This window comes from Protobothrops mucrosquamatus, unplaced genomic scaffold (assembly GCF_001527695.2).
Source record: "Protobothrops mucrosquamatus isolate PMUCROS unplaced genomic scaffold, P.Mucros_1.0 scaffold_168, whole genome shotgun sequence".
Lineage (NCBI taxonomy): Eukaryota > Metazoa > Chordata > Lepidosauria > Squamata > Viperidae > Protobothrops > Protobothrops mucrosquamatus.
The window spans coordinates 775,128-801,588 of record NW_015386244.1 but is presented as its reverse complement, the minus strand read 5'-3'; the positions used below and the strand labels follow the sequence as shown (position 1 = coordinate 801,588).

The 26,461-nt window shown below is 37.4% G+C and overlaps 2 protein-coding genes across 2 annotated transcripts in view; one reads left to right on the top strand and one right to left on the bottom strand.

The window, feature by feature from the left end:
• Positions 1-15,905, bottom strand: part of RMND1 (required for meiotic nuclear division 1 homolog) — a 33,512-nt gene extending 17,607 nt beyond the window's left edge. Inside the window, exons 1-5 of the mRNA XM_015821943.1 lie at positions 15,806-15,905; positions 8,414-8,901; positions 5,560-5,665; positions 3,029-3,104; positions 1,362-1,401 (exon numbers count right to left, since the gene is read on the bottom strand). Of these exons, the coding sequence (XP_015677429.1) occupies positions 1,362-1,401; positions 3,029-3,104; positions 5,560-5,665; positions 8,414-8,887 (696 nt within the window). The 5' untranslated portion in view covers positions 8,888-8,901; positions 15,806-15,905. The remainder of the gene's footprint in view (positions 1-1,361; positions 1,402-3,028; positions 3,105-5,559; positions 5,666-8,413; positions 8,902-15,805) is intronic.
• Positions 15,906-16,106: 201 nt separating this feature from the next.
• Positions 16,107-24,565, top strand: ARMT1 (acidic residue methyltransferase 1). Its single transcript, XM_015821931.1, has 5 exons — positions 16,107-16,212; positions 17,357-17,462; positions 21,499-21,734; positions 22,849-23,014; positions 23,401-24,565. The coding sequence occupies exons 1-5, from the start codon at positions 16,148-16,150 to the stop codon at positions 24,157-24,159; spliced, it is 1,332 nt and encodes a 443-aa protein (XP_015677417.1). The 5' UTR covers positions 16,107-16,147; the 3' UTR covers positions 24,160-24,565.
• The last annotated feature ends 1,896 nt before the right edge of the window (positions 24,566-26,461 follow it).

The following is a 26,461-nucleotide window of genomic DNA, read 5'->3' as shown; positions in this document are numbered from 1 at the left end:
CCCCCCCCCTCCCGTCTATGTCGACCCCTTAGTTCCTTAGTTGACCCGAGTATAAGCCGAGGGGGGCATTTTTCAGCCCCAAAAATGGGCTGAAAACCTCGGCTTATACTCGAGTATATACGGTACTTGCTAAATGTTTTGCAGAGACAGCATTTCAAAATGCAAGAAAAAGATGGGGGTAAGCCACAAAAACCCAACAATGAATAAAATCCCAAGTCAAATACGAACTATTAATCTATAAGAGAAATCTTTATCCTCATTTCTTCCCTTTGTTGTTATGCTGAATATAACGAAGGTTTTCCTCCTTTATGTGTGTGTTACAAATTCTGTGCCAACATATTGATTGAATTAACCCTTATTTTTTCATTATACACTAACTGTGAGACCCCTGAGTCAGATAGTTTCTTTTGACAGCATACAATCTGCTCTTAGTTAATAAACCCATTTCTCTTTTTCTTTAGAAAGCAGATTGAAATAGACAAGTATGACAGAATTACTAATCATTAGCAGGGGAAAACTGTCCTTCATTTTAGATGTCATCTTAGTATTTACATGGTTTTGCAAGGATTTTTTTTTACAAATATGCTAACTCAGATTTTTTTCAAATGACTTTTAGAAAGTTAATAATGTTACAGTGATTTATTATATTACAGTGTCTATTTCATAAAGTCCAAATAAATGTTACTTTAGTTAACAGACATGACTTATTCACCTGTTTCCTTCTGAGTTAGAATAAAGTTTCCAAAAAATGTAGGACAATTTCACTTCAATCATCAAAATTTTCTGATTTGTGTTCAGATTAATTAGCTAATTTGCTCTTTTATTTCACTCTCTGGAAGGCTGTAAACCTCTTTCATGTCAACATACTATATGGTATTTCCTATAGCTGGATCCTCTTCAAGCAGGTGTAACTACATCTTCTATTTCTCAATATATTCAAGGAAGGAGATGCCATTTTCTATGTTTGTATCATATTACAGCATTCTAAAAATAAAATTAATCTTCTATATAAATAAAAATGTAAATGTTCGTTTGTTCAAAATCTTAAATCTCCAAAAGTTCTTCACCGATTGCTTTGAAATTTTGACATAACGTTGCATTCGAATACGTGTGTGTTTTTATATACCTACTATTATATAGATGTCACACCTGTGACAGGTAAAAACATTTAACCTGTCTGAGCCACAGCAACGCGTGGCCGGGTACAACTAGTATTCTAATAAAACAGGTTATGTCAGAAATATTATAGTTAACCCTTATCCCATCTCAGAAGGTAATTTATACATAATTTATTAATATGTTAATTACCCTAATTCATACACCAAGAATAGTTTACTTCTAGAAACCTGCCTTCCACTTACTGTTTTTTCTTCAACATTCCAAAACACAGCAGACCCTTCCCTATAAAAAAAATTACAAATTAATGTTAGACTAATGATATTTGTTTTAGGGATCTTTAGAACAAGGGGCAATGCAAAGAATTTTAGTGATACCAAGAATTTTAAAGATTAATATTCAACTGAAATCAGTTGAATCAGAAATCAGAGAGACAACTAGAAAAGAGTTATGGAATATTATTTTTGTACATGATAATCTGCAGCAAGATTATTATATTCCCCAAAGTCAAAAGACTCTGAATTACCTATAATGGAGGAATGTTGGTGAAGATAACAGAATTTGCAGACAGGGCAAAATTGATTTGTTTGGTTAGGGACAATCATATTTGTCAGTGACTGGAAACCCCTTATGGACTTTTGCTGAAAACAGAAAAAATGAACATGATTTCTGGGTTTGATGATTAGAAAGGATAGAATATGGGAAGAAGGGAGCCACAATGTAACTATAATGACAGGGAATAAAATATAAATGCATTTATAACTGCTGTAAACAAGATTGGAAGCCACTTCTTTATGTATATATTTTTCCTGTCTTACTTAGTTATCATTTTTCCTTGCTTTTCTTTTTCTTAATTAATTTTGTCTAGCAGAATTGACATTTCTGAGGACGACACAGATGAAACAGCAATCTTTTTTCTGGCTATGGATACTTGTTTCAGTTTTGTCTTAGTTTCTGCACTACACATAATTCTCAGCTTATCACCACAACCAAGCCCCAAATTTCCAGGGCCGAGTCAGTCAGTTAAGTCAGTTTTGTCCCATTTTACAATCGTTTTTGCCACAATTGTTAAGCGAATCACTGTAGTTGTTAAGCGAACCATGCAGTCATTAAGCAAATCTGCCTTCCCCCATTGATTTGCTTGTCAGAAGCTAACTGAGAAAATTATAAATGGTGATGACATGATCCTGGGACAGTGCAACTGTTATAAATACAAGCCAGTTGCCAGGCGCTCAAATTTGATCACGTGACCATGGAGATGCTGCAACAATCATAAGTGCAAAAACTGGCAACAAGTGACTTTTTTCTTTAGTGCCACTGTAACTTCAAATGACCACTAAATGAATGGTTGTGAGAACCACTTGTAGTTATTGGTAGGCTTCTTGACTCAATTCCATCTACTGGTCATTACCCTTAAGGCCCTAAAGAACATGGCACCAAGATTGATTAGGGACCAACTTACCAAACAAGATTCTGCCTGTTTGATCCAAATACTAAAAGTGGGCTTGCTGGAAGCCCTACCTCCACCTGAAGTAGGAGAGGTATGGGTTAGAAGGCAGGTATTCTCAATAAAAGCTGCTACAGAAAGTTTATTTAGCACCAAATCTCCTTGTGTTCTGGAAAGCTCTGAAAACAATTTTTATGTAATGATTTTTGAGTCATAGGGTAACTATGGCCAATCATTTGATTGCATGTTGTCGCTTATAGTATTTCTGTATGTTTTAATAAAGTTGATCTTTTCTCTTTCTTGTAAATGCCCCAAGACTGCTTGACTGGGGAGTTCTACAAATATTGTAAATAAATAAACATCACTAAAATTCTGAATGACACTGAAGGAATAAATATGTAATTTTCTTTTAGGTGGAAATGAAAACTTTAGGTCGCATATGCTACATTATCGGTCTTTACTTACTTGAAGAAAAATATGATCCCCAAATCATGTTCTTTGGCTGTTTTGTCTGTGCCAACCACCAAAACGTTTGCTGCATCTAGTTTTCAAAAAAAATCTTATGTGAAATTATATTGTAAAAAATAGAAACAATCACAACATTTAGCATGCACCCTATATGCCATTCCCAAGATATTTTTTTATTAAGTGTTTCTCTTTCAAATCTAGCTGTTCTCCTAGTGACAATCAATAAGTCTATGCTTTTTTCTTGGTAAAAATGGCATTCTTCCAGGATATTTTATTTACCCATCTACCTTATGGTTCTCATAGTCCCTGATGGAATCCCATCAAAATATTAAAATGGAACAATCCAGTTTACTTTCTGAACCCAGACAAGATTAGATAAAAGCTGCTATCTGGTAAGGTTCTGTGAGGTTTACAACTTATAAATATGAATAAAATTGTGCTGTGTGTCACATACAGCGCAAGCATATATCTATGAGAGCACTCTGACAATTCCAGAATAGAAGTGAAGATGAAGAGACATTTGTAATTCTCATATTCTAAGTTAATCTACAACTTAACATCAGCTGTGGTGGCGCAGTGGTCAGAAGGTAGTATTGCAGGCTAACTCTACCCACAGCCAGGGGTTTGATCCAGACTGACTCAAGATTGATTCAGCTTTCCATCCTTCTGAGGTCGATAAAATGAGGACCCAGATGGTTGGGGGCAATATGGTGACTCTGTAAACTCCTTATAGAGTGCTTTAAAGCACTATGGGGTCGTGTGTAAGTCTAAGTGCTATTGCTATTGCTACAACATGATTGTTTATAATAAAACTGAATTGATTTATATTGATTTTCCAGCATTAACATAATAAATTATACACAAAGTTAATTAGTGACATTTATTATTCAAATTATCATTTCTCATGTTTTTTAAATCAAGATTTAATTTTTACTAAAATACATTCAAGGCGATCCATTACAGCTTCAAAAGGAATTTGATTAATTTTAAAATTTATTTATATATAGAAAGCAATCATTATTTTCAGATATTGGGACAAACTACTGAATGTGTTATTATCTCTTTTCCCCTTAACACTGAAGAATTCCCTTTGTAAAAAAGGATATGAAGTATAATAATGCTAAAAATACATATTGGGTGGCTACTAATTATCGATCGGGACAGGAATTAGCATGCTCAAAAGGCATACAAGGACTACATGTAGAGGGACACAATAACAATATCTGTCAATATTTTTGACTGAAAGCTGCTCTTGAAATTTACTTCAATGGTAGACAACCTAGATCCCTCTATATGTTTTAGCACTAAGAATGTGCTCACTGGCAAGGGATTCTGGGAGTTGTAGTTTAAATATACGGAGGTAGAATTTTTTTTAAAGAAGTCAATGCTTCATATGGTCTGGATTCTTTATTTTTTACTTATCTTATTAACTTTTCTTTACATCTACCATTAAATTTTCTTTTGATTCTTTTTTGGTCACATCATATTAATTTAAATTCAGAAGCTACAGCATAGAATAAACTTGTTTAGCTCAACTTTAAAGGTGTAAAGCTTACTTCTATACACATTTTAATAGTGGAAATAAAATCCTGAAACAATCCATTGGCATGCCATTTAGCCTTACTCTCTCCATAAAATGATCCATTGATGCTTATTACATTCTTTTCAATGTTTATTATAGCCTTCTGAGGATACGTGCGGTCTTTCATTTTATTTGGTTGCATTTTGCTATGCTATACGATGAAAAAAATGATAGTGGCCTGCAAACAGGAAGAATTGTCATTAAAGCCTTCACAAAGCTTTAATGATAGGTAAACAAATTACTGGCAAAAAGAGTTTCTCCAACTCTTTATAGCCTGTTATTCATCTGTCAGCTCTGTTCACTCTTCCCATCTCTAAAATTTGAATGAGGCAAATTTCATAAATTTGGTGACCTCAAGATTCTCTTTAGAAATTACAGAGTAATAATACAGACTATCATCTGGAAAGGAATGTTTAAGCTAAAAAGTGTTTTTTCTTTGCAGTAAAAATCATTAGGAATTGTCAAATTGCACAATTAAAGGTTTTCATGTATTAATGGTATTAAATACATTATATGCAATAAGTCATTATTTCATGGGTGTGCTTTGTGTGGTCCTACGTTAGCTGCTTTCCTAGCTTATTAACCCAAAGGTATTAATGCATGTATGACATAGAGTTACTTTACAATGTGTAACTGCCACATGATATCCTTAAACAGTTTTCATTTAAACTCCATGCACTTTTTAATTCCTTAAGCCAGAAAATTAAGAGCCCAAATTTGGGAAGGAAGATGGCCTGACAGCAGACCATGCACAAACACTTCTGTAGATGTACTTCTACACCAATTATTCACTTATTTCTTAGAAATAAAAGTTAGCACCTACTTAAGTGTTAAGCAACATTTCTATAAAGAAAGCATTTGTACAAAACCTGTTTGATGATGTATATCTGAAAAAGCATCAATAAAGAATAAATGATCTACTTGAAATAATTGTTCAGAGCTCTACCTCTAGGTAATGTGATTTCAACATATCCAGATGAGACCAGGTCAAGGCACAGATTACCAAGATGATAGGCATCTGCTGTTGCAAAGGCTATACACTGCATTACATCCTATGCCAAAAAGAACAGAATTTCCTTTAGAAAACAGTTGCCTCACTAGAATTGCTAGAGTGCTACACAAGCTCATTGTTAGCATTTTGCCACTAGGTGGCTAAAATTCTGCACAGAACTATAGTTGTTGTTTTTCAAAAGTCTTACACTTAAAAAGTTTCAAACTTGCTTCACTGATATAAAGAATAGACAAATATCTCCTCTGGATCTGCTAAGCAAGTTCAAAAACTAGTTCTTTGGAAGATTATATATCTTATATATTCATTACAAGCTTCACACTACTACACTATCCATGCAAATGTAGTTTGGCTAACTGCTCTGAGTTTAGTTCCAACATCTATCTTTGATGTTAAGATGTTTTGTTAAAGGCCAATACTCAAGATGTGATCCTGTTTGGCCTCTTATTCCCTAAAACAGGAGTCTCCAAACCCCCCCCCCCCGGTTGCAGTCCCGATCCAGTCAGCACTCTGTGGGAACCAGGTTGCGCAATCAGGTGCACACACAAGCGCGCAAACTTCTATTTGTGCAAGCAGCAGGTGCACATGAGAAATCATCCCCTCTCCCTTCCCCTGTTGCCAGGAAAGGTTGGGGACCGCAGCCCTAAAAGACAAAAGACTCGTGTTCAAAAAGAGGTTAAATTCTCCTTATTTCACATAATAGTAGACATTGAACTTTATATTCCCCAGAGATTTTTTTAAAAAATCTCCCTATTGTGAGATCTTAGAATTGTATTTTATTTTCTAGAGTGTCCCTAAAGATCAACTCTTCTTGCCTTTGCAAAAATAACACTTTTCCCCCAGGCACTCTGATTTCCAGCAGGTGGTGCTCCTCTTCAGTAAAAAGAATAAATTTATGTTTCAAATGGCAAATGTTTTATGTACTTATCTGGCAAAAGATTTTTCTACGTGGCAGTTTTTACTCAAAATAACTTTTATTCTTTCAACCCTGAAATTTATATTATCAGTATGGGGGGGGGGAGGAAGCCCTCACAACAAAATTATACTTACAAAAGCTTTTCCCTCCTAAGTTTCAGTGTTTTCCTAAATGCAATGCATTTTCTTTATTAGCATCACTGCATTGTTAATCATGCAGGGAAATTTAGAAATAATTTCCCATGTAACAATTGTGAAAGCATCCCTCAATAGTTTCATTCTTAATATGAGACTGTAGTATAAATATAAACAGAGCAAGCCATTGGATAGAGCTATATTAGTTATTGGCATAACACACCCTATAATATATACATTATTTAACCTTAAAGGGATAGAGAATGGGAAAGCTTTCAGTGTTAAAACCTTTCAGTGTTAAAATCTATTCACTTATAATACAGGAAGTCTTCAGCTCTAAGCTATATAAACATAGATGGATTAGGTATTTGTATCGGTCTAGAACTTTCTTTGGATTATTCCTGTTCAAGTACACCAGATAATATTTGTACTAATATATAACTGTCTTTTAACTCAATGACAACTTTAAGAACATTATTATGGGAATTATCAGTCACATTACAGTACTTTTAGCGTGTAATAGTTCAGTTACTGGTACAATAATTCTTTCATCAATGAAGAATAAAAAGATTCTGAAAAAGTCCCTAAAACAGACAAAACACACAATTCAACTTAATCATTATTTTGCAATGATTAACATATAGAATTAGAAAAATCAGATTCTTTCCCTAAATAGCTCCTAAATTTTTGGAACTTTTGTCTCCAAATTCACCATTAGCTTTATTTATAGTTTCCCACAGCAAATCTAATAATCTTCATTATGACCGCAGACTAGTATAGCACATTGCATTTATTCAAATCCTCATCTCAAATTATGTCTAAGAGTTATCCTTCTGTTCAGAAACAAATGACCTGAACTCTCTCCATCAAAAAATAAAACAGAAATAACAGCATGGAGAACCGGTTTAGTGTAGTGGTTAAGGCACTTGGCTAGAAACTGGGAGATTGTGAGTTCCAGTCCCACCTTTAGTCCCAAGTCAGTTGGGTGACCATGATTGATTCTCTTACTTTCAGCCCAGAAAGGAGACAATGGCAAACCACTGAAATTTGCCAAGAAAACTGCAGGGACTTGTCTAGGCCAGAGGTCTCCAACTTTTCCGGGCTCGAGGACCGGAGGGAAGGAGAGCAGCTCCAAAATTGGTGTGCATGCGCGCACACATGGGACCACACACATTGGCATGGCACTAGCAGCCCTGCTCACACATGCAGTATGTGCTGGTGCTGTGTGCATGTGCGAACGGCTGTGCATCCCCCATGGCAGCTAGTGGCCCTTTCCCACATGTGTGAACGGGCTGCGCAAACTGGCTGGGCTAGCAGTGCATGAGCAAACAGGCTGCGGACACCCGCCCCACCCCGTGCTAGCATGCCTGCGCACATTCGCAAACAGGGCTGCGGGGAAAATGCATGCCCATGCGTGCACGCACCAGCCAGCTGTTTCTGTGGCCCGCTGGCCAAGAGCCCACAGCCTGGTCCCGGGCCAAGGACCTTAGTTTGGGGACCCCTGGTCTAGGCAGCCTCCAGGAGTCAACACTGTCGCAAAAGCACAAAAAAAACAAGCAAACAAAACATCTAGCATGAGGCACAAGGAGCTTATTAAAAAGGAATCAAGCCTCATCACTGTGACAAAAACAATAGCATCTTTTAGTAGCTCAAAGCATAATATATTCAGTATAGCACAAAGGCTTGTGGATTACAGGCTATTTCATCAGATGCATGAAATGTCTTCCTGAATTCAGATTACCTTAGCTTCAGATGGTAGTGGCAGATTAGCTCTTGATGGCTGCTTTGTCCTTGATGCTTTTGGTAGACGCTTAACTGGTACAATATCTGGATTTGGTTGAATTTTGCTAGGTGATAAAACTGAGTAATGTCTATTTGCTATTTCAGTAAGTGTTCTTATATGTTTTAATTTGTGCTTAAAAATCGAAGCTTTAAGAGGATGAAGTTCTCTGGATGAAGGGCAAGCATCCGTGGTCAAGTAATTGATAATTTTTGCTGCAGCACTAATAGTAGTTTGTGGACTAAACCAGTTTGAAATGTCCATGCAATTGCTAGTAAAATTAGAAGAAGTTGCCTCTGGGATGTGTTGCCCGAGATATTTATTTACTGATAGTAAGTTGTTGCTTGATGCTAAATATCCATATGTAGGGAAGCATCGGCACTGGCTTATTGTATGTGAAGATCTAGCCAGCAATCCCAATAGTTTCACTGCCATCTTTTCATTGAAACCTAAAGAAGAGAGTTACAGAACATTAATTTTCTAAAAAGGAAAAAAAATATTAAAAGTTTACAAAAGAAGTTTGCAGAGCATCTTACAAAAAATAATTATTATAGTCACTTTGTGTTTGTAATCTCAGTTTTAAAGAAGCCAGCAAGGAAACTAATCAAGGAGAGAAGCAACCTAGAACTAAGGAGAAACTTCCTGACAGTTAGAACAATTAACCAGTGGAACAACCTGCCTCCAGAAGCGGTGAATGCTCCAACACTGGAAGTTTTTAAGAAGAGACTGGACAGCCATTTGTCCAAAATGGTATAGGGGGTTGGACTAGATGACCTCCAAGGTCCCTTCCAACTATTATTATTATTATTATTATTATTATTATTATTATTATTATTATTATTATTATTATTACTACTATTACTATTAATATTATTACTATTATTTGAAGGGAAGTGTGTAGTGGGGTGCCTCAGGGCTCTATTCTGGGTCCAGTGCTCTTCAACATCTTCATCAATGATTTGGATGAGGGGATAGATGGGGAACTCATCAAATTTGCAGATGACACCAAGCTGGCAGGAATAGCCAGCACTCCAGAAGATAGGATTACGATACAGAAGGATCTTGACAGACTTGAACATTGGGCGCTATCTAACAAAATGAAATTCAATGGTGAAAAAAGTAAAGTTCTACATTTAGGCAAGAAAAACTAAATGCACAGGTATAGTATAGGATAGGTGGTACCTTGCTCAATAGTAGCAACTGTGAGAGGGATCTTGGAGTCCTAGTGGACAATCACTTAAATATGAGCCAACACAGTGCTAGGCTGCATTAATAAAGGGATAGAATCAAGATCATGTGAAGTGTTAATACCACTTTACAATGCCTTGATAAGGCCACACTTGGAATACTGCATCCAGTTTTGGTCACCATGATGTTAAAAAGATGTTAAGACTCTATAAAGAGTACAGAGAAGAGCAACAAAGATGATTAGGGGACTGGAGGCTAAAACATATAAGGAACAGCTGCTGGAATTGGGTATGTCTAGTTTAATGAAGAGAAGGACGAGGGGGAACATGATAGCAGTATTCCAATATCTCAGGGGCTGCCACAAAGAAGAGGGAGTCAAGCTATTCTCCAAAGCGCCTGAAGGCAGGACAAGAAGCAACGGGTGGAAACCAACCAAAGTTAGTTCCCAACTTACGACCATAATTGAACCCACAGTTTTGATCGTAAGTTGCACTGATTGTAAAGCGGGCCACCATGTAACCACACCTAATTTTACCTTTTTTGCAGTTGTTGTTAAGCAAAAGCTATGGTCATAAAGCAAATGCCGCTGTCATTAAGTGAATCCATTGTTCTATATAGGATCGCTTTTGCCAGAAACTGGAAATAAAACCAGTTTCCAGTAAAAGCGATGTAAATCATGATTACATGACCACAGGGAACTGCAAATAGCTGTAATAACCATAAATGTTGTTTAAGGCTGTTTAAAAATAACTGCTTAGAAAATGTCTATTTCTTCCAAATGTAGATTAAACACTATTCAAATATACACATGGCAAACAATATTATGTATAATAAAATATATAATATAAAGTTATTATAATATACTATAAATACAAAAGCATGTATGGGAGTACTAATGATAAAATGATAGAGTTATAATATAAAGTTATATAAAATAATATAAATATACAAAAAGGTAACATTGGAATGAGCGCTTTAAATGTTAGCACCAAGGAAGGAAATTATGAGAATGAAATTACATTTATGAGAATGTTAAAAAAAATCAAGTTTTTAAGCATAGTATACATCAGAGGTCCCCAACCTTTGGGGCACCAATTCCGTGGAGAGAGGTTTTTCCATGGACCGGAGGGGGCATGGTTTTGTGTGCTGCCTGCATCCGGCAGATGGGGCTTTGCTTGTTTGTGCGGACCGGTTGCTGGTATGCCATGGTCCGGTACCGGTCCACTGACCGGGGGTTGGGGACCCCTGGTATACATGGTTTAGCTGGCAAAAAATTTAAATATGGCCATTATGTACCTTGTTTGCGGCATAATAGCTGTATAGAGGAATAGTAATAGCATTCTTCCAAAGGGAAAAGTAGAAACAATTGATGCAAAAACTATAGACAAAATTGTTATGTAATATTGGAAAGTAATACCTGCAGAATTCCAAATGAAAGGGTACAGGAAATGACAATGAGCAACATTTTCAAGAGCAGTCTGAATATGCCAGGTATATTTTTGCTCCTCAGTAGGTTAATGAGAAAATAAGTTTACTACATATTTACTGTTTTAAAGACAACATAGTCAGGCGACTAATCTTGAACTGTGAAATATTTTGCAAAAATGTCCCTAGAATGTAAACTGCTAAATCGGGTGAGATTGATATATCATTCATTCATTCATTCATTTTATATGCTCCATCTCACCTGAATAACACACAACAAATAAAAAACCAAGACTCTAATAAAAACTAGTTAAAAACAAATATACAGCATATAAAGCTATCAATAATCACTTAAAAATAACCATGGTGAGCAGCAATCCATTCTTGTGTCAGCTTAACACAGACACTGTAAACATTCCCCACCATTACTGGAATACTAAGCACGCTAGAAAAGTCATATCTTCATGGCCTTCCTAAAGGCTGGAGGTGGGGGGGGCACTGGGCCAATCTAAGTTTCGGGGGAATGGTATTCCAAAGGACAGGTACCCCAGCAGAAATGCTTTTCGTCCTGCTCCTGCTAGATATTCTTTCATACCTGCTAGATGATACTCTTTCATAGATGGCACCTGTACCATGTTTCTCCTACCAATCCTGAGGGGATGGTTAGATATAACCATGAAGAGACAGTCCCTCAAATGAGGAAGTAAAACCTTTTTAGCTGTTTGATTTATTTGTGGATAAATATATAGTATAAAGGATGCTTGAAGCCAGAAGAGTGCTAGTGGAGACATCTATGTATATGCACCTATCCACATAGATGATGCCATGTTGTTGGCTGAAAACCTATCTTACACAAACTGCAATATCTCATAATAGGTTTAGGTTAAAAGATGCTGCATCTTTTTGAGGTTAAGCACCAATAGTGTTATACCATCTTAATTCAAGGGAATCCATTCCCTTTAACCCATGTTCAGGACCAACATGACCCAAAATATTTCCTTGTATAAAAATTTAACCTCCTCTCCCTATAGTACTACTGGTACTTGTCCATATACTTAGATTTGTCAAATGTTGGTCCTGAGTATGGTACAAGAATTATTTCAGAGAAAGTTATCTCATAAACTACAGCTTTCAATCTCCTATTTAGAAAATTCATTTTGCATATTTCTTCCTATCTCTAAAGCACTTCATCAGTATTTTCTTGATTTAAGGTATCTACAGTCTTTGGTTATGACAGATACTTCATCATGTGGACTACATGCCCATAACAAACCCAACTATCAATTTCTCTAATGAGTACTTGGAGCATAGTAGTCATTTTTGGATTATCTGGACCTGTGGTAGTCTGGATTCAGGTCTCGACATAGAATGGAAACAGCACTAGTTGTACTCACAGTTAACTTTTGTAGGACTTGTAGGGAGGAGTGTGACCGTCCTTGTACTGCTGGACCTCACAGCAGCCTTCAGTCCCGTTACCCATGCTTATTCTTTAGTTGTTTTCTTTCTTTCCTGAGTTGGGCCAATCAGTGTAGGGAAAGAGAGGCTGGACTCTTGGTCTCTGTTATAAAACAGAGTTTTATTCTTTATCCTATCCTACTTAATATATACATGAAACTGCTGAGGAAGGTCATCATTAATTTCATGACAAGAGATCATCACTAGATAGATGAAGTCTGTTATGTATCTCCATCTCCAACCCAATGGGAGATGTGCCAGATGTTCTCATTTGATGTCTGAATGGAAAAAGATGAGCTCAGACTCAACCCAAAGAAGACGGAGTAGCTCTTGATTCTGAAACCTACTGATTGCAAGGCAATACTAACCATGACCCTAAAAGGGCTTAGTACAGAGAGAAATGCTTGCTGTCTTGGGTCCTTCTGGACTTTCAGCTCTTACTAGAAGAGCAGATGGTCAGGAGGGCCTCAACTCATTGCACTGCAAACAATTTCTCATGCCCTTTGTTGCATAGATTATTGTAATTGACTTTACATGGACAGCTTAAAGACAGCTCAGAAACTTCAACTCGTGTAAAAACAGCACCCCATGTGCTTACTAGGCAATCACATTACAGCATATTACATCACTGCTGTGAAGCTACTAGTTATTGATACATTTCTGGATATAAATCAAGGTGCCGATTTCCACTTTTGCAAGTTCATTGGGGCATTTCTGGGAGATATTGAAGATGCTGTGCGGCTTCCCCCCACCCCAACAACCTCCCCCCCAAGGATAGCTCCCAGTGTCATGACCTTTGTATAAAGAGGTCGCTTTTCTAGAGGATTTTTGGAAGTGTTAGTATTATTGCCTGTAGTACGGTAGTACCTGTACACAGCTATAGTCAGTCAGAACCATTGCAGTAGATAAATTGCACAAATAATTAAATAAGTTAATTGAATTATTCTACACCCAAATGATCTACTCTCATTCTGGATCAAAGTTTGGAAACAGTAAAGAACTGAATAAGGACCAACAAATGTTAAATGAATCTCAACAACACTGAGGTCCTATAGGTGGCTTGTTCTCAGGTACAGGGATTGGCTAATCATATTGTTTTGAATGGCGTTGCCCTAACAGTTTGAGGCTAATTATCCAAAAGAATATTTTACAAAAAAACTGAGCATGTTCTTAGAATTAGGCCTTTTTGCTGTTCCATTAATAGAAGAGTGCATTGAATAAGGCCATAAAATAGATTTTTCTCAGTTGAGCAATCCACAAAGTTGAATGTTCTCTCTAAAAACCTTCTGTTGCCAAGTCACAGATCATTCAGTAAAAAGTCTAAATTTTATTAGATCTGAGGATCTACTTTAAGAATCTATGGTATGGGGGTGTTCCAATATTACAGGGATATATTTAATCTGTCACATGTTTTCATCAAAAATAGATCCACATGAAAATAAACCAAAGTTTAGCGTCATCAAAAATAGATCCACATGAAAGTAAACCAATAGTTTAGCGCCTGCATTCTGAAAGACTTTCAAGAACTGTTTAATGCAGACCCTATGGGAGTAACATAACCTACAAAACATAGTGGGCTGTACTATATGAATGGCTACAACTAGTATACCGAACAGTGTGTGAGGATCTACTTTAAGAATCTATGGTATGGGGGGGTTCCAATATTACAGGGATATATTTAATCTGCCACATGTTTTCATCAAAAATAGATCCACATGAAAGTCAACCAATAGTTTAGCGCCTGCATTCTGAAAGACTTTCAAGAACTGTTCAATGCAGACCCTATGGGAGTAAACATAGTGGGCTGTACTATATGAATGGCTACAACTAGTATACCGAACAGTGTGTGAGGATCTACTTTAAGAATCTATGGTATGGGGGGGGGGTGTGTTCCAATATTACAGGGATATATTTAATCTGCCACATGTTTTCATCAAAAATAGATCCACATGAAAGTAAACCAATAGTTTAGCGTCATCAAAAATAGATGCACATGAAAGTAAACCAATAGTTTAGCGTCATCAAAAATAGATGCACATGAAAGTCAACCAATAGTTTAGCGCCTGCATTCTGAAAGACTTTCAAGAACTGTTCAATGCAGACCCTATGGGAGTAAACATAGTGGGCTGTACTATATGAATGGCTACAACTAGTATACCGAACAGTTGTGTCATCTTATCCTCTCTGAGCTCACATTTTAAGGGAAGCTTGATTAAGTCCCATCCAAACCTCTGCCCAAACCATCCAACTGGGTTCCCATTTAGTTCCACAGGCAAAGAATTTAGAATCACAAATTTGACGTTGGAAACTGTATTTGCTCACAATGCCTTGCCAACTGCAGGTAGAAAGTCAAACCTCAATATATCAGGGCACGAGCTTGCCTACTACCGATCTAGCTTTGTTTCGTCCGTCAGTTTGCTGACGATGTAGTTAATACCTCACAGCCCTTGAATTACCTCCTGGCCCAAAAGGTATTGAAAAAGGGAGGCCGACTCAACCCCGAAAACCTTTGCAGGCAGCTATTTTATAGCAGTGTTTCTCAACCTGTGGGTCGGGACCCCATTTGGGGTCGATCGACCATTTCATGGGGGTCGCCAAGCAAGGCTGTCCGCCATTTTTTTTGTCCGCCATTTTTTCCCCCTTTTCCGGCAGGTCCCTTGGGCTGGGCCAGCTGGTGGTCGGCCTGCTCCGTCTCTGCCACTTGCCAGCTACGCCTCGGCCGGCGCAGGGGGCAGAACCACGCATGCGTGGCGCTCCCGGGCAGGGAAAGTCCTCGACTTACAACCGGTTGGGTAGTCCTCGACTTATGACCGGTTTAGTCCTCGACTTACGACCGGTTTAGTCCTCGACTTACGACCGGTTGGGGTTGCGGCATTAAAAAGGTTGAGAACCACTGGTCTATAGGGAGGAAGAAACTTCGTCAATGTTATTTTCTGAAAATTCATCTCCACTAGCAAACGGTGCAAATGGACTCGACCATGTCCGAAACTCGTCCGATTAAATAAAATCTAAAGCTCTTCCCGATTCGAATCGTGAGGGGGAAGCAGCCACGGCCCTGGGGGGGGAAGAAATAATCCCCCTTCTATTTTAGCCATATATTGATTCCGACAGAAAAAGAGAAGCGAAGCAGCCCATCAGAAAAAAAGGCATCTCCTTCTTCACACCTCCGTCAGGCCCTGACATGGAGTGGGCCGCCCAAGTAGGAAGCCCCCCCGGCTCCTCTAGCTGAGGTGGCCGCAGCCAGTTTCGATATATATATATACATCCGGGCTCCAGCTCCGTTACCTGTCCGCCAATCCCGCTCTCGCCTCTTAAGATCGGCGAAACGCCGCACCGATTTCGTCCCCGTCCGCCACGCGCTCGCTTCGTCCAATCATGTTCTCCGCCTCGCCTCTCTTTGGATCCACCCCCCCCCACCCAAGAGCGCGGAAGAAAGCTCGCGCCTCGCCGTCAGGTGACCTCGCGTAGCTTTCCCGCCTGGCTTCCCTCCGCTCGCCCGCAGCCTCCCCCGTGTCTCTCCTTTTTTTTTTTTTTTAACCAATATAAAGGCACCGAGCCACCGACCAATAGGAAGGAGAGTTTGGCTCGGGAAGTTGCGCAACCGGAGTCTGCGGGGCTGAGGTCACAATGATTAAAATGGCGACGCCGCAGTTGGTGGGGTTACCGGCTTCTCTTGCGGGCAAGATCAAGGGGTGCGTTTCTTCTTCTCGCCGGCTCCTTGTAATTTGGAAAGGGGAAGGGGGTGGAGGGAGAGAAGAGGCAGGAATAAAGCATTGGGATTGAGAAGGTTGAATTGTAGAGTGCCACAATGCGAGGACTTTCTGCCCGAGTGTGGTTTTTTTTTTTTGAAATCCTCTTTCCTGCTCTGCTTTGCGGCTGCTTGTTGGAATTGCGAAGGCTTCCAGGAGTCCCAAAGCGTTGGGAAGGCATCAGGTTGCGGAAGACTGCGCCACTTTGCTTATTGCTATTTTCGGCTATATTCCGGGGACATTGCTTAACTTACCCATGCTTAACTGAACCGTGGTGTGATCAGGGTTCAATTTTTGTGGGTTTGCACGAGGCACTAAACCGTAAACGAAACCCAGCAATTTGGGCCAATGCTACGAACTTTGCCTGATTTTAAAAGTGGCTACGTATAAATTTATCAGCTGTGTTTATGTTGTTCATTAAATTACTGGTGCTAAAATCGAGCAAATGTCATTATTGATCTTTTGCAGAAATTATAAAAACGCGACCCTGATATAGGTAATAGCTTGGTCTCTATAATGTTCCCAATGTTATATTTGTATTTTTTGAAAGTGTGTCAGGAATTTCATTATTCCAGTCAGCCAGTTCATTTTTCCAAGAGTTGCTTTGGTGTAATAATTAAATGTGCAGGGCTAGAAACACTCTTATAGTTCTACGTATCATAGATGCAAAACCAACTGGGGGACTTTGGGCAAATCATTCTCTCTGAAAACCTTGCTGAGAAAATTGCAGACACATATATATGACCTGTTCAGACTGAACAAGATATATAGTGCATAACAAGCCCATAAAAGTAGAGTAGTTGATTTTTTATTTTGAAAGTTTGGACCCTTGAAGGGTCTAAAATTAGTGTACAATTAAGACCAAACAATCAGTTCATAGTATCAGAGTCTTCCAGCTTTATTAGGCGCCCTTATTTTTAAAGCTGGAAGGCTCTGACACTATGAATAATTGGTTAGACTTAAATTGTACACTAATTTCAAGCTTTTCAGGGACTCAAGCTTTAAAAATAAAATTGACATTCTAATTCATGTTGAATATTTGGTAATATTCAAGCTATTTACAAGCCTCAAATATTGTTTTTTATAGATCTTTTGCATATAACACAATTAAAGACAGGCTGCCTCTTATCCTGACTCGTGTTGTTGATACTTTACATCGACATAAACATGAATTCTTTGAAGAACATGGAGAAGTAAGAAACTCCCTTTCTGTTTTATTCGTGTATGAATACAAATGTTGACTTTGCTTACTGCTTTCTATAGTTCTGCATAACTGAGACATAACTTTTCCTGTTTCAAATGTCAAGGATGTACTGGATTGGCCAAGGTTTGTCTTGTTGAGCATCATCTTCTCATTTATTTTTGAAATCTTTTAAAGTCTTCTAAACTAATCAACTCTCAGAATCTTGTAGTAGGCCATTGTGCATGAACATGTAAGTGCCTTTTATGATCTATAACCCTTGCTAATTAATTTAATTAAATGAACCTGAACACTAGAATCATTGGAAGAAGAAAATGTTTTTCTTTCGGTGAATGCTGAACAATGCTATTATTTTAAAATAATAATTTAGAAGTAGGAAATACAAATTAAAATAAATTATCTTGCTGGGTTATGCCCCTTTGCCAGCTTCTTCAAAATTAAAAAAAAAAATCAAACCCCTCTTTTTTATCTGTCTTTGGGATAGATAGCATCACCACCAGATGGATTTGTAACTGGCTAATAAACTGTACTCAAAAGAGTAGTCCTTAATGGTACTACATCTACATGGAGGGAAGTAAGCAGTGGGATACCACAAGGTTTTCTCTTAGGCCTAGTACTCTTTAATATCTTAATAAATGACTTAGATCAGGGAATAGAAGGAGAACTCATCAAATTTGCAGATGACGCTAAGCTGGCAGGAATAACCAACACCCCAGAAGACAAGCTCAGGATCCAAAAAGATCTTGACAGACTTGAACAATGGGCCCTATCCAACAAAATGAAATTTAATGAGAACAGGAAGGTTTTATACTCGGACCAGAAAAACCAAAGGTACAAGTACAGATTAGGCGAAACCTGGCTCAAAAACTAACTCTGAAAGGAACCTTGTGAACGATCACTTAAACATGAGCCAGCCGTGTGTGGCAGCAACCAAAAAAGCTAATACAATCCTTGGTTGTATCAATAGAGGCACAGAATCAAAATCACGTGAAGTATTAGTGCCACTTTATAAAGCCTTAGTAAGACCACATCTGGAATACTTTATTCAGTTTTGGTCACTACTCTTCAAAAAAGATGTTGAGACTTTGGAAAAAGTGCAAAGAAGAGCAACTAAGATGACCAGAGACAAAAATATGAAGAATGGTTGGAGGATTTGGGTTTGGCTAGTCTAGAGAAAAGAAGGAATAGGGGGGGACATGATAGCAGTATTCCATTATTTGAGAAGCTGCCACAAGAGGGGGTCAATTTATTTTCCAAAGCACCAGAGGGCAGGACAAGAAACAATGGATGGAAACTAATCAAGGAGAGAAGCAACCTGGAATTAAGGAGAAATTTCCTAACAGTGAGGACAATTAACCAGTAGAACAGGTTGCCTTCAGATGTTGTGGGTGCTTCATCACTGGAGATTTTTAAGAGGAGACTGGACAGTCACTTGTCTGAAATGGTATAGGATATCCTGCTTGAGCAGGGGGCTGGGAACTCCCAAGGACCCTTCCAGTTCTGTTCTGATTCTGATTTTTCCTAGGAAAGTTCAGCTCCCATTTATTTTAGTCATTCCTTCATATACCAGTTTCATTAGGTTACATGCCATATATCCAAGAACTCTTTATTGCTCAATGATCAGTACCGTATTTTCCGGCGTATAAGACGACTTTCTAAACCCTGAAAATCTTCTCAAAAGTCGGGGGTCATCTTATACGCCCAGTCGTCTTATACGCCGGAAAATACGGGTATTCTATTTTATTCCTTTACACATGTGGTTTGGCATATTACTCATCAAGTTTTCTCTCCCCTCCCCCCTCGCTCAAACTCTATATTTTAACTGGAAAAGTTGGGGGTTGTCTTATACGCCCAGTTGTCTTATACGCCGGAAAATACGGTACTTTATAAACTATTCTAAAATGTAAAGCTTGGAAGGAATCTTTGAAATAATTTAGTCCAACCTATCTGGCAGATATCCACTACTACAGCATCTTCAAGAGGTCACCAGTACCTACATCTATCCTGTATTTTCCCTGTAATTTTCCCTATCCATAGGTGATACTTTGCATTGTCCTCATTAAAATTCACATTGGCTGATCTTTAGTCAGTCACTCAGCTTCAAGATCCTCTTGAATTTTGGTGGAATTTTTATGCAGGTGTTTGCTATCCCCCATCTTTGTCATTTGCAAATGTGATAATCCTATGTTCTGATTCCCTCATCCAGGTCAGTTATATATATGTTGAACAGCACAGGGGCCTCCAATAGTGGCCTGCAATACAGGTAGTCCTCGACTTATGACATTAATGGAGTCTGCCCATTACAGTTGCAAATCATTACTGTTGTTAAGCGAGGTGCTCATGTGATCACCTCACTTAATGACACCAATCATTGCTCTCCCCATTGTGGTAATTAAGCGGAGCGCAGAGTATCTTGGGTGGGGAAGGCCCTGGGAGGTCTAATACAGGCCCATGCCCAAACTGCAGCATCTTGCCAGTTCACATGCCTGTTCTCCCAGGATACTCCCCCAACTCTAAGGCTCCACTGGCTCCACTCCACTTCCCATCCCACTGGGTCCCTTCAGATCTTGGACTTGCTTTCCCACTGGGTCCTAAGTCTGATGTCTTCCATATTTTGTCTAGCTCTGGCATAATTTTTCTTCCAAGCAGTAAATGTCTTTTTATTTCATGGCTACTATGATCTTCATTGTGCAGTTTTGAATCTAGGAAGGTCAAGTCTGTTACCACTTCCATTTTTTTTCTATGTCTATTTGCATTGGTTTGTCTTTCCCTGTTGACCTAATCTGTCCCTTCTCTTCGTTGTGGAATAGCTGGCTTTTGCACCCTTTTTCCCCCTTCAAGAAGATTACAGTATTTTAAGTATTCAGCATTTCATTTCCTTTAATTATTTTCAATAAAACAGCAGGCAGTCATTTCATCTTTTTACATTTTGAGGGAGTTTTGTTTGCTTCATCTTTAATGATGTTACATTAACAACATCTAAAGGTATTCTAATTATTAAACCTATTCTTAGTTTCCCCCTAAAAGGGTGTGGTGGAACATTGTTTGAGATTGGGTCCTGTTGGTCAGGCAATTTTCTTTTGTCTAGTAGAGAAGGAGTCTGTGGCACCTCAGTTACAGACAGCACTAGGTTTTGCTTTTGCTGATTTAATGGAGCATCTCCAACTTTACTTTCAGAGTATATAGTTTATATTGGTGTGCTCCATTCAGTTATGTCTATACATAATCTTTTTGATTATTGGAAGAAGATATTTGTTATAAATATGGAATCTTCTTAAAACACATGTTGGTTTCTCCCACTCTCATTTTTTTTTTCTTCTTGTAATCCCAAATTTTAATATTTCAGTAACCTGGTATTTCCTCTGCGTTTCTGACTGAGCATAGATTTGAATCAATATAATAACAATTAACTTGCCTTGGACTCAAAATTATTCTATCTATTTTTGGGACTGTATCTGAGTACAAGTAGTCCTCGACTTACAACAGTTCATTTAATGACTGTTCGAAGTTGCAATGGCACTGAAGTGATTTATGGCCGTTTTTCACATTTATGACCATTGCAGCATCCCCATGGTTACATGATCAAAATTCAGACGCTTGATAACTGTTGCAATGTCCCAGGGTCATGTGATTATCTTTTGTAACCTGACAAGCAAAGTAAATGGGGAAGCGAGATTCACTTAACCGCGTTATTAACTTAACAACTGCAGTGAGTCACATAATAACTGTGGCAAGAAAAGTCATAAAATGGGGCAAAACTCATTTAACCAATGTCTCACTTAGCAACAGAAATTTTGGGCTCAATTGTGGTCGTACGTTGAGCATAGCACAAATATTTATTTGGTTATTAATTTAATTGACTATGGTCACTAAAATGGTTGCCATACTGAGCTATGGGTCTGGATATTTTGAGTCTCAACACCAATATATTAAATATGCTTAAAACATATGTATAAAATATAATTTATTACAATGTAAATTTAGTAAGCACAAACACTTGAATTAAAAACATTTTCACTTTATTTTAGAAAGGCATTGAAGCAGAAAAGAAAGCTATATCTTATCTCTCCAAGTTGCGGAATGAGTTGCAGACAGACAAGCCACTCATTGCACTGAATGATAATCTCCCCGATACCCATCTGTGGAACCAGTACTTAGAATATCATAAAAATGTATCAAATGAACCACCAAGCTGGTTTCAATCTCCTTGGTTGTATACAGAGTGCTACATGTATCGTAGAATTCATGAAGCGCTTATTCAGAGGTAAGCTTGTATGAAATTGTCTCTTTTTGTTTAAATATTTGACGGAAAAGATACATAAAAATTACCCTCAAGTCAAGCTTGATCCATGCAATTCTCTTAGCAACAATTTCAAATAGTGCTTGTTGTTGCCTTTTTCCTGAAGGCTATCTGATTTTCCACTTCAGAGAACAGGCCTAAAATTCCAGTTGTAACCAGGTTCAACTCGTTTTAACTTTTGAGATCATTCAGAGCTCTATTAAGTATAGGGGGGGGGGGTAATAAATATCATTAATCTTAGCAATAGCTTGCTACAAATATTGTAGTACTTATTTGTATAGATTGGTAAACAAATTTAAGCCAATTTCATTCACTGTGGTTTCAGTCTTGTCTGAAACGAGCCTCCAAGTTTCATTAAATCCACTTCCAATCATGGTGAACCTGAGCATGGACTCAAACTTACATTCACTCATTGCAACTGAACTAGAGAAGGATTTTGCCAGAAAACTAACCTGTTAAAAACTGCAATACCATTCAGGATTGTATGTGAAGTGAAGTTGTTTGGTAGTTCAAGTTAAAATAAAAATAAGAAATAATGCAAAGATGCTTTGTAGCCCTGTTTCATGTTCTCTTCTATATTAGAATACAGTGGTTGATCAGTAGAATTATATAGGCCTTTTTGATCAACATATTTTAGTTAAGTATTCCTTTAATTATTTTAGCCATTGAAAGCTGATAAGGAACAGCAGCAACATTAGGATGTGGGGAGAATTAAAAGTATTTTAACTTGTTTAATTTAAAACAATGTATGTCCATATGTATATATGAATGGGGGGAAAATTAAGAATAAGATAAGCCATTGTCAAACCCATTTCAACCTTCTTGTGACCAAATGAAAGATCTTTTGTCAAATATAGAATGAAACAGTATTTGCTTCCAATATAGAGTGCTATTGAAAAATATTAGGTATCACTGAACATGTTAATGCTGTGCATTTCTAATAAAAGGTTCATTTAGTCAAAAATAGTTAATATGTTGTGCAATGTGATATACCCTCTGAAGGAAAAGAAGTTTAATATGCATATGTTTTAGATACTAATGATATCAGAATCTAATCTAAAGAACATCTTTTGTTTAGTCCACCTATCAGCAACTTTGATGTATATAAAGAAGAAAAGAACCATGCTTTTTTTGAATCTCAGCAAGCCATGATTATTTTAAGTACTTGTCTCCAAGAGATGTTGAAAAATAGAGATGTCTTAGATGAAAAACATTTGAAAGAGGAATTTTGTAAGCTGATTCAGGTAAAACTGATGCTTGTTTATATTTCCATATTTTGAAAACTGTAAGCAATACCACATTTCCAGTCAGAACTGCTGCAAAACTGTACATACTATTAGAATTTTAAAAATATTTTTAAATATATTATCAAAACTGTTTAAAAGCTGGAGATATGTAAAAAGCATGTTTCAGAACGAGAATGGGGATGTTCTGATTTTGCTTTGGACCACACTGATCCAGTACTGGTTCCATAATTTTTCAGCGGTTTGGGAGGAAGCTGTACAGTATGTCATTTCCCCTTCCTTTGCAAGAAATGCAGCTTGCTTTGACAGGCTATTGGATTAGATTTAGCAGATCAAAGAATTGCCTGATTTCCTGAAAATTAACAAACAATCTTTTTTTTTTTTAGGTTTCATTATGGGGCAATAAGTGTGATCTATCCATTTCAGCTGGGGCGGATAATTCTCAGAAGTCTGACCCATTACAATCTGTGGAAGAATTAAAAAAATTCATCTTGGTGGATCACATGGAAAAACTTTGGTCACTGCTTATAAACAAAAAGAAAAACAAAACACCAACTAGACTTGACGTAGTCCTGGATAATGCGGGTTTTGAACTTATTACTGATCTTGTTTTGGCTGATTTTTTGATATCCTCAGAATTGGTTACTGAAATTCATTTCCATGGGAAAAGTATTCCATGGTATGTGTCAGATACTACAAAGCATGACCTGGATTGGACAATTGAACAAATGAAGGCAGCTAATCATAAATGGATGTCTAGATGTGGTGTCTCCTGGGAGGGCTATCTGAAAAAAGGTGTTTGGATTTATCATGATCACATGTTCTGGACTTTGCCACATGAATTTTCTAGTATGGCTCAGATTGCTCCAGATTTATACACTGAGTTACAGAAATCAAGCTTAATTATTTTCAAAGGTGATTTGAACTATAGAAAGCTAACAGGTGATCGAATGTGGGAATTCACAGTGCCATTCCATCAAGCCTTGAACAATTTTCAGCCTGCACCACTCTGTAGCTTAAGAACATTGAAATCTGATACTCAGGTTGGTTTGAAACCTAGGCAAGGTGAACAGCTCATGAATGTTGATCCTGAGTGGATGATAACTGGTAAATATGGAATAATTCAGTTTGATGCTACTTCCTGATAGATTTGCAAAGTATGAAGAATGGCACTGCGCTAAAAACTGATTTGATGGTCTAATTTGGAAGGCCACTGATTTTCAGTGTGCACTACTATTTTCTTCCAAGAGCCATGCTGTTATTTTAAAGTGATATGCAATTGTGACCTCTTTCAAATCATCAGAAAAAAAATCAAATTTGTCCTCTACCATACTTTATTTTTAACTAATATAGAACAAGAGGCAACAGCCAAAGCTACTATATTAGTTGACATGTGTTTGACCCTGCTGTGTTAGCATAAAACACAATGCTGCTTGAGCTTAATCTTGTTCAGAAAAACTGATGTTAAATAAAATGAATTCTGAAATGGCAAAATTAAAGGCTTTGAATTAAATTATCCAATATGAGAACTACACGCGTTGTTGCACGGTATTAAAAAGAAATAATCCAGTCATGGGTGCCTTGGTCTCTTCAGGCTTGCTCTACCAATTAACATTGTAGGCAAACTGTGATCAGAGACACAGACTTTGTCACGATACACTATCTGTCGTGGTGGGTGGGACTACATCTTCTCATCTACCTGCCTTCTCATGCTAATTTATACTATTAATGGCATGTTGAGAAGGGTAAAAACTCCAGGAATGACTAGGAAGAGTGCCAGAAATGAGGGGAGGAGAGGGGAGGGGAAGGAAGGAAGGCTTTATCTTGTCTGGCTTAAGTGGAATCCTAATTAACAACCATGGAGGATATCTATTTATATATTGGATTGTTTATTATACATATTAGGTAATACATTGTTATTGCCTATTTTAAATAAATCTATCCCATGGCTATTATAATGATTCCACCTAAGCCTGGTTGGTGAGTTATAATGGGCATTAGAGAATTGTTTATCACTGCCACTCATTTTTAACTGCAGTTTGTTCAAGTATTTTGATGGTTTTTTTAAGACATAAAGTTTGTTTCTTTCAAAGTTATTGTCTGTAGGCTTATGAGAATGTTTTTATGTTGCTTCTGTCAATCCAGCTGATAAGACAGGTACCCTAGCAGAACTATATATTTAATTTTATATCTTAAACCAGAAAATATTTCTGAAGCAAAGTTTTATTTTACAGTGATCATTTGATTATTTTAATGGGAGTCTTATTCTATATGTTGCGCCACAGGAAATGCTGGAATGTACAGTCTGACATATAAAGCTTTGGGAAGGTTATTTTGAAACAATATTCTTGGTTTTGGGTCTGTGCTTATCACCCGTTTTGGTCCTGTTTTAATTACTTCTTCCTTCACTTGGAAAAGAATACTCAGTTTACAAAATGATTTTGTTATTCTTAATTGAAGAAAATGGAATTGTGTTGGTAATGTTTTATTACTTTGATAGCCATAACAGGAGTGTGCCACTTTTTTTTTTGTCTGTGAAGGCTCTGCTTCCCTTGGAGATAGACTGTTGGAGATTGTGGTGGGCAGTGCTGAAGTAAGCAGCAGATGGAGACAGAGCCTAAGGGAGGTTTTGATACTATTCTTTTACTTAGCCCCCTTTTCCTCTCATCTTAAATAACAGGACAAGGATAAGAAACTCTTACCAAGACCCACTAGTTTTGTGCTTTATAACAACAGCTGAGAATGGAAAGCACTAACTTTCAAGTGTGCTTTATAAAGGAAGGAAGGGCAGGATTGCAGACTGAATTAAGAGTCTATATGAATAATCTACATCAGGGGTAGTCAACCTTGGCTCTTTTATGACTCGTGGACTTCAACTCCCAGAATTCCTGAGCCAGGAATTACTGTTGAGCCCTTTCTGTTGATGCAGTAAGAATGCATTTTGAGCTAATTGTATTTCTTTTTTTTTTAATCTAGAAAATTTGTAACAGATTATATTTGGATAGTCTAATACAGGTTTTCTAAGTTTTTCTTTTCAATTTTTTAAATCAGTCTAACTTCCTTTTATTCTTTGTTACATAATTTTTGCCACTGCAAGGTTTTTCATGTCAGTATTTCAAACAGAATTTTTCTTTAAATTTAAGTGCCATTGTTTCTAGATGACGTTTAGTAGTTACCATCTTTTCAATTTGCAGGTAGGTGGATTTTTGATTCAGGAAAATTGAATGCTAAGTGAGTTTGATATTAGGTTTATTTATTATTTATTTATTTCTTGTATTTCTACCCCGCCCTTCTCCCTGCGGACTCAGGGCGGCTTACAACCATTTAAAAACAAATACTTGAATACAGAAATACAAAATTTAAAATATTAATTAAAATGAAATATTATTCTAAGGCCGAAAATTCAAAAAATTTCTTTTAAACCAAATTAAAATAACCCTTAGGCCA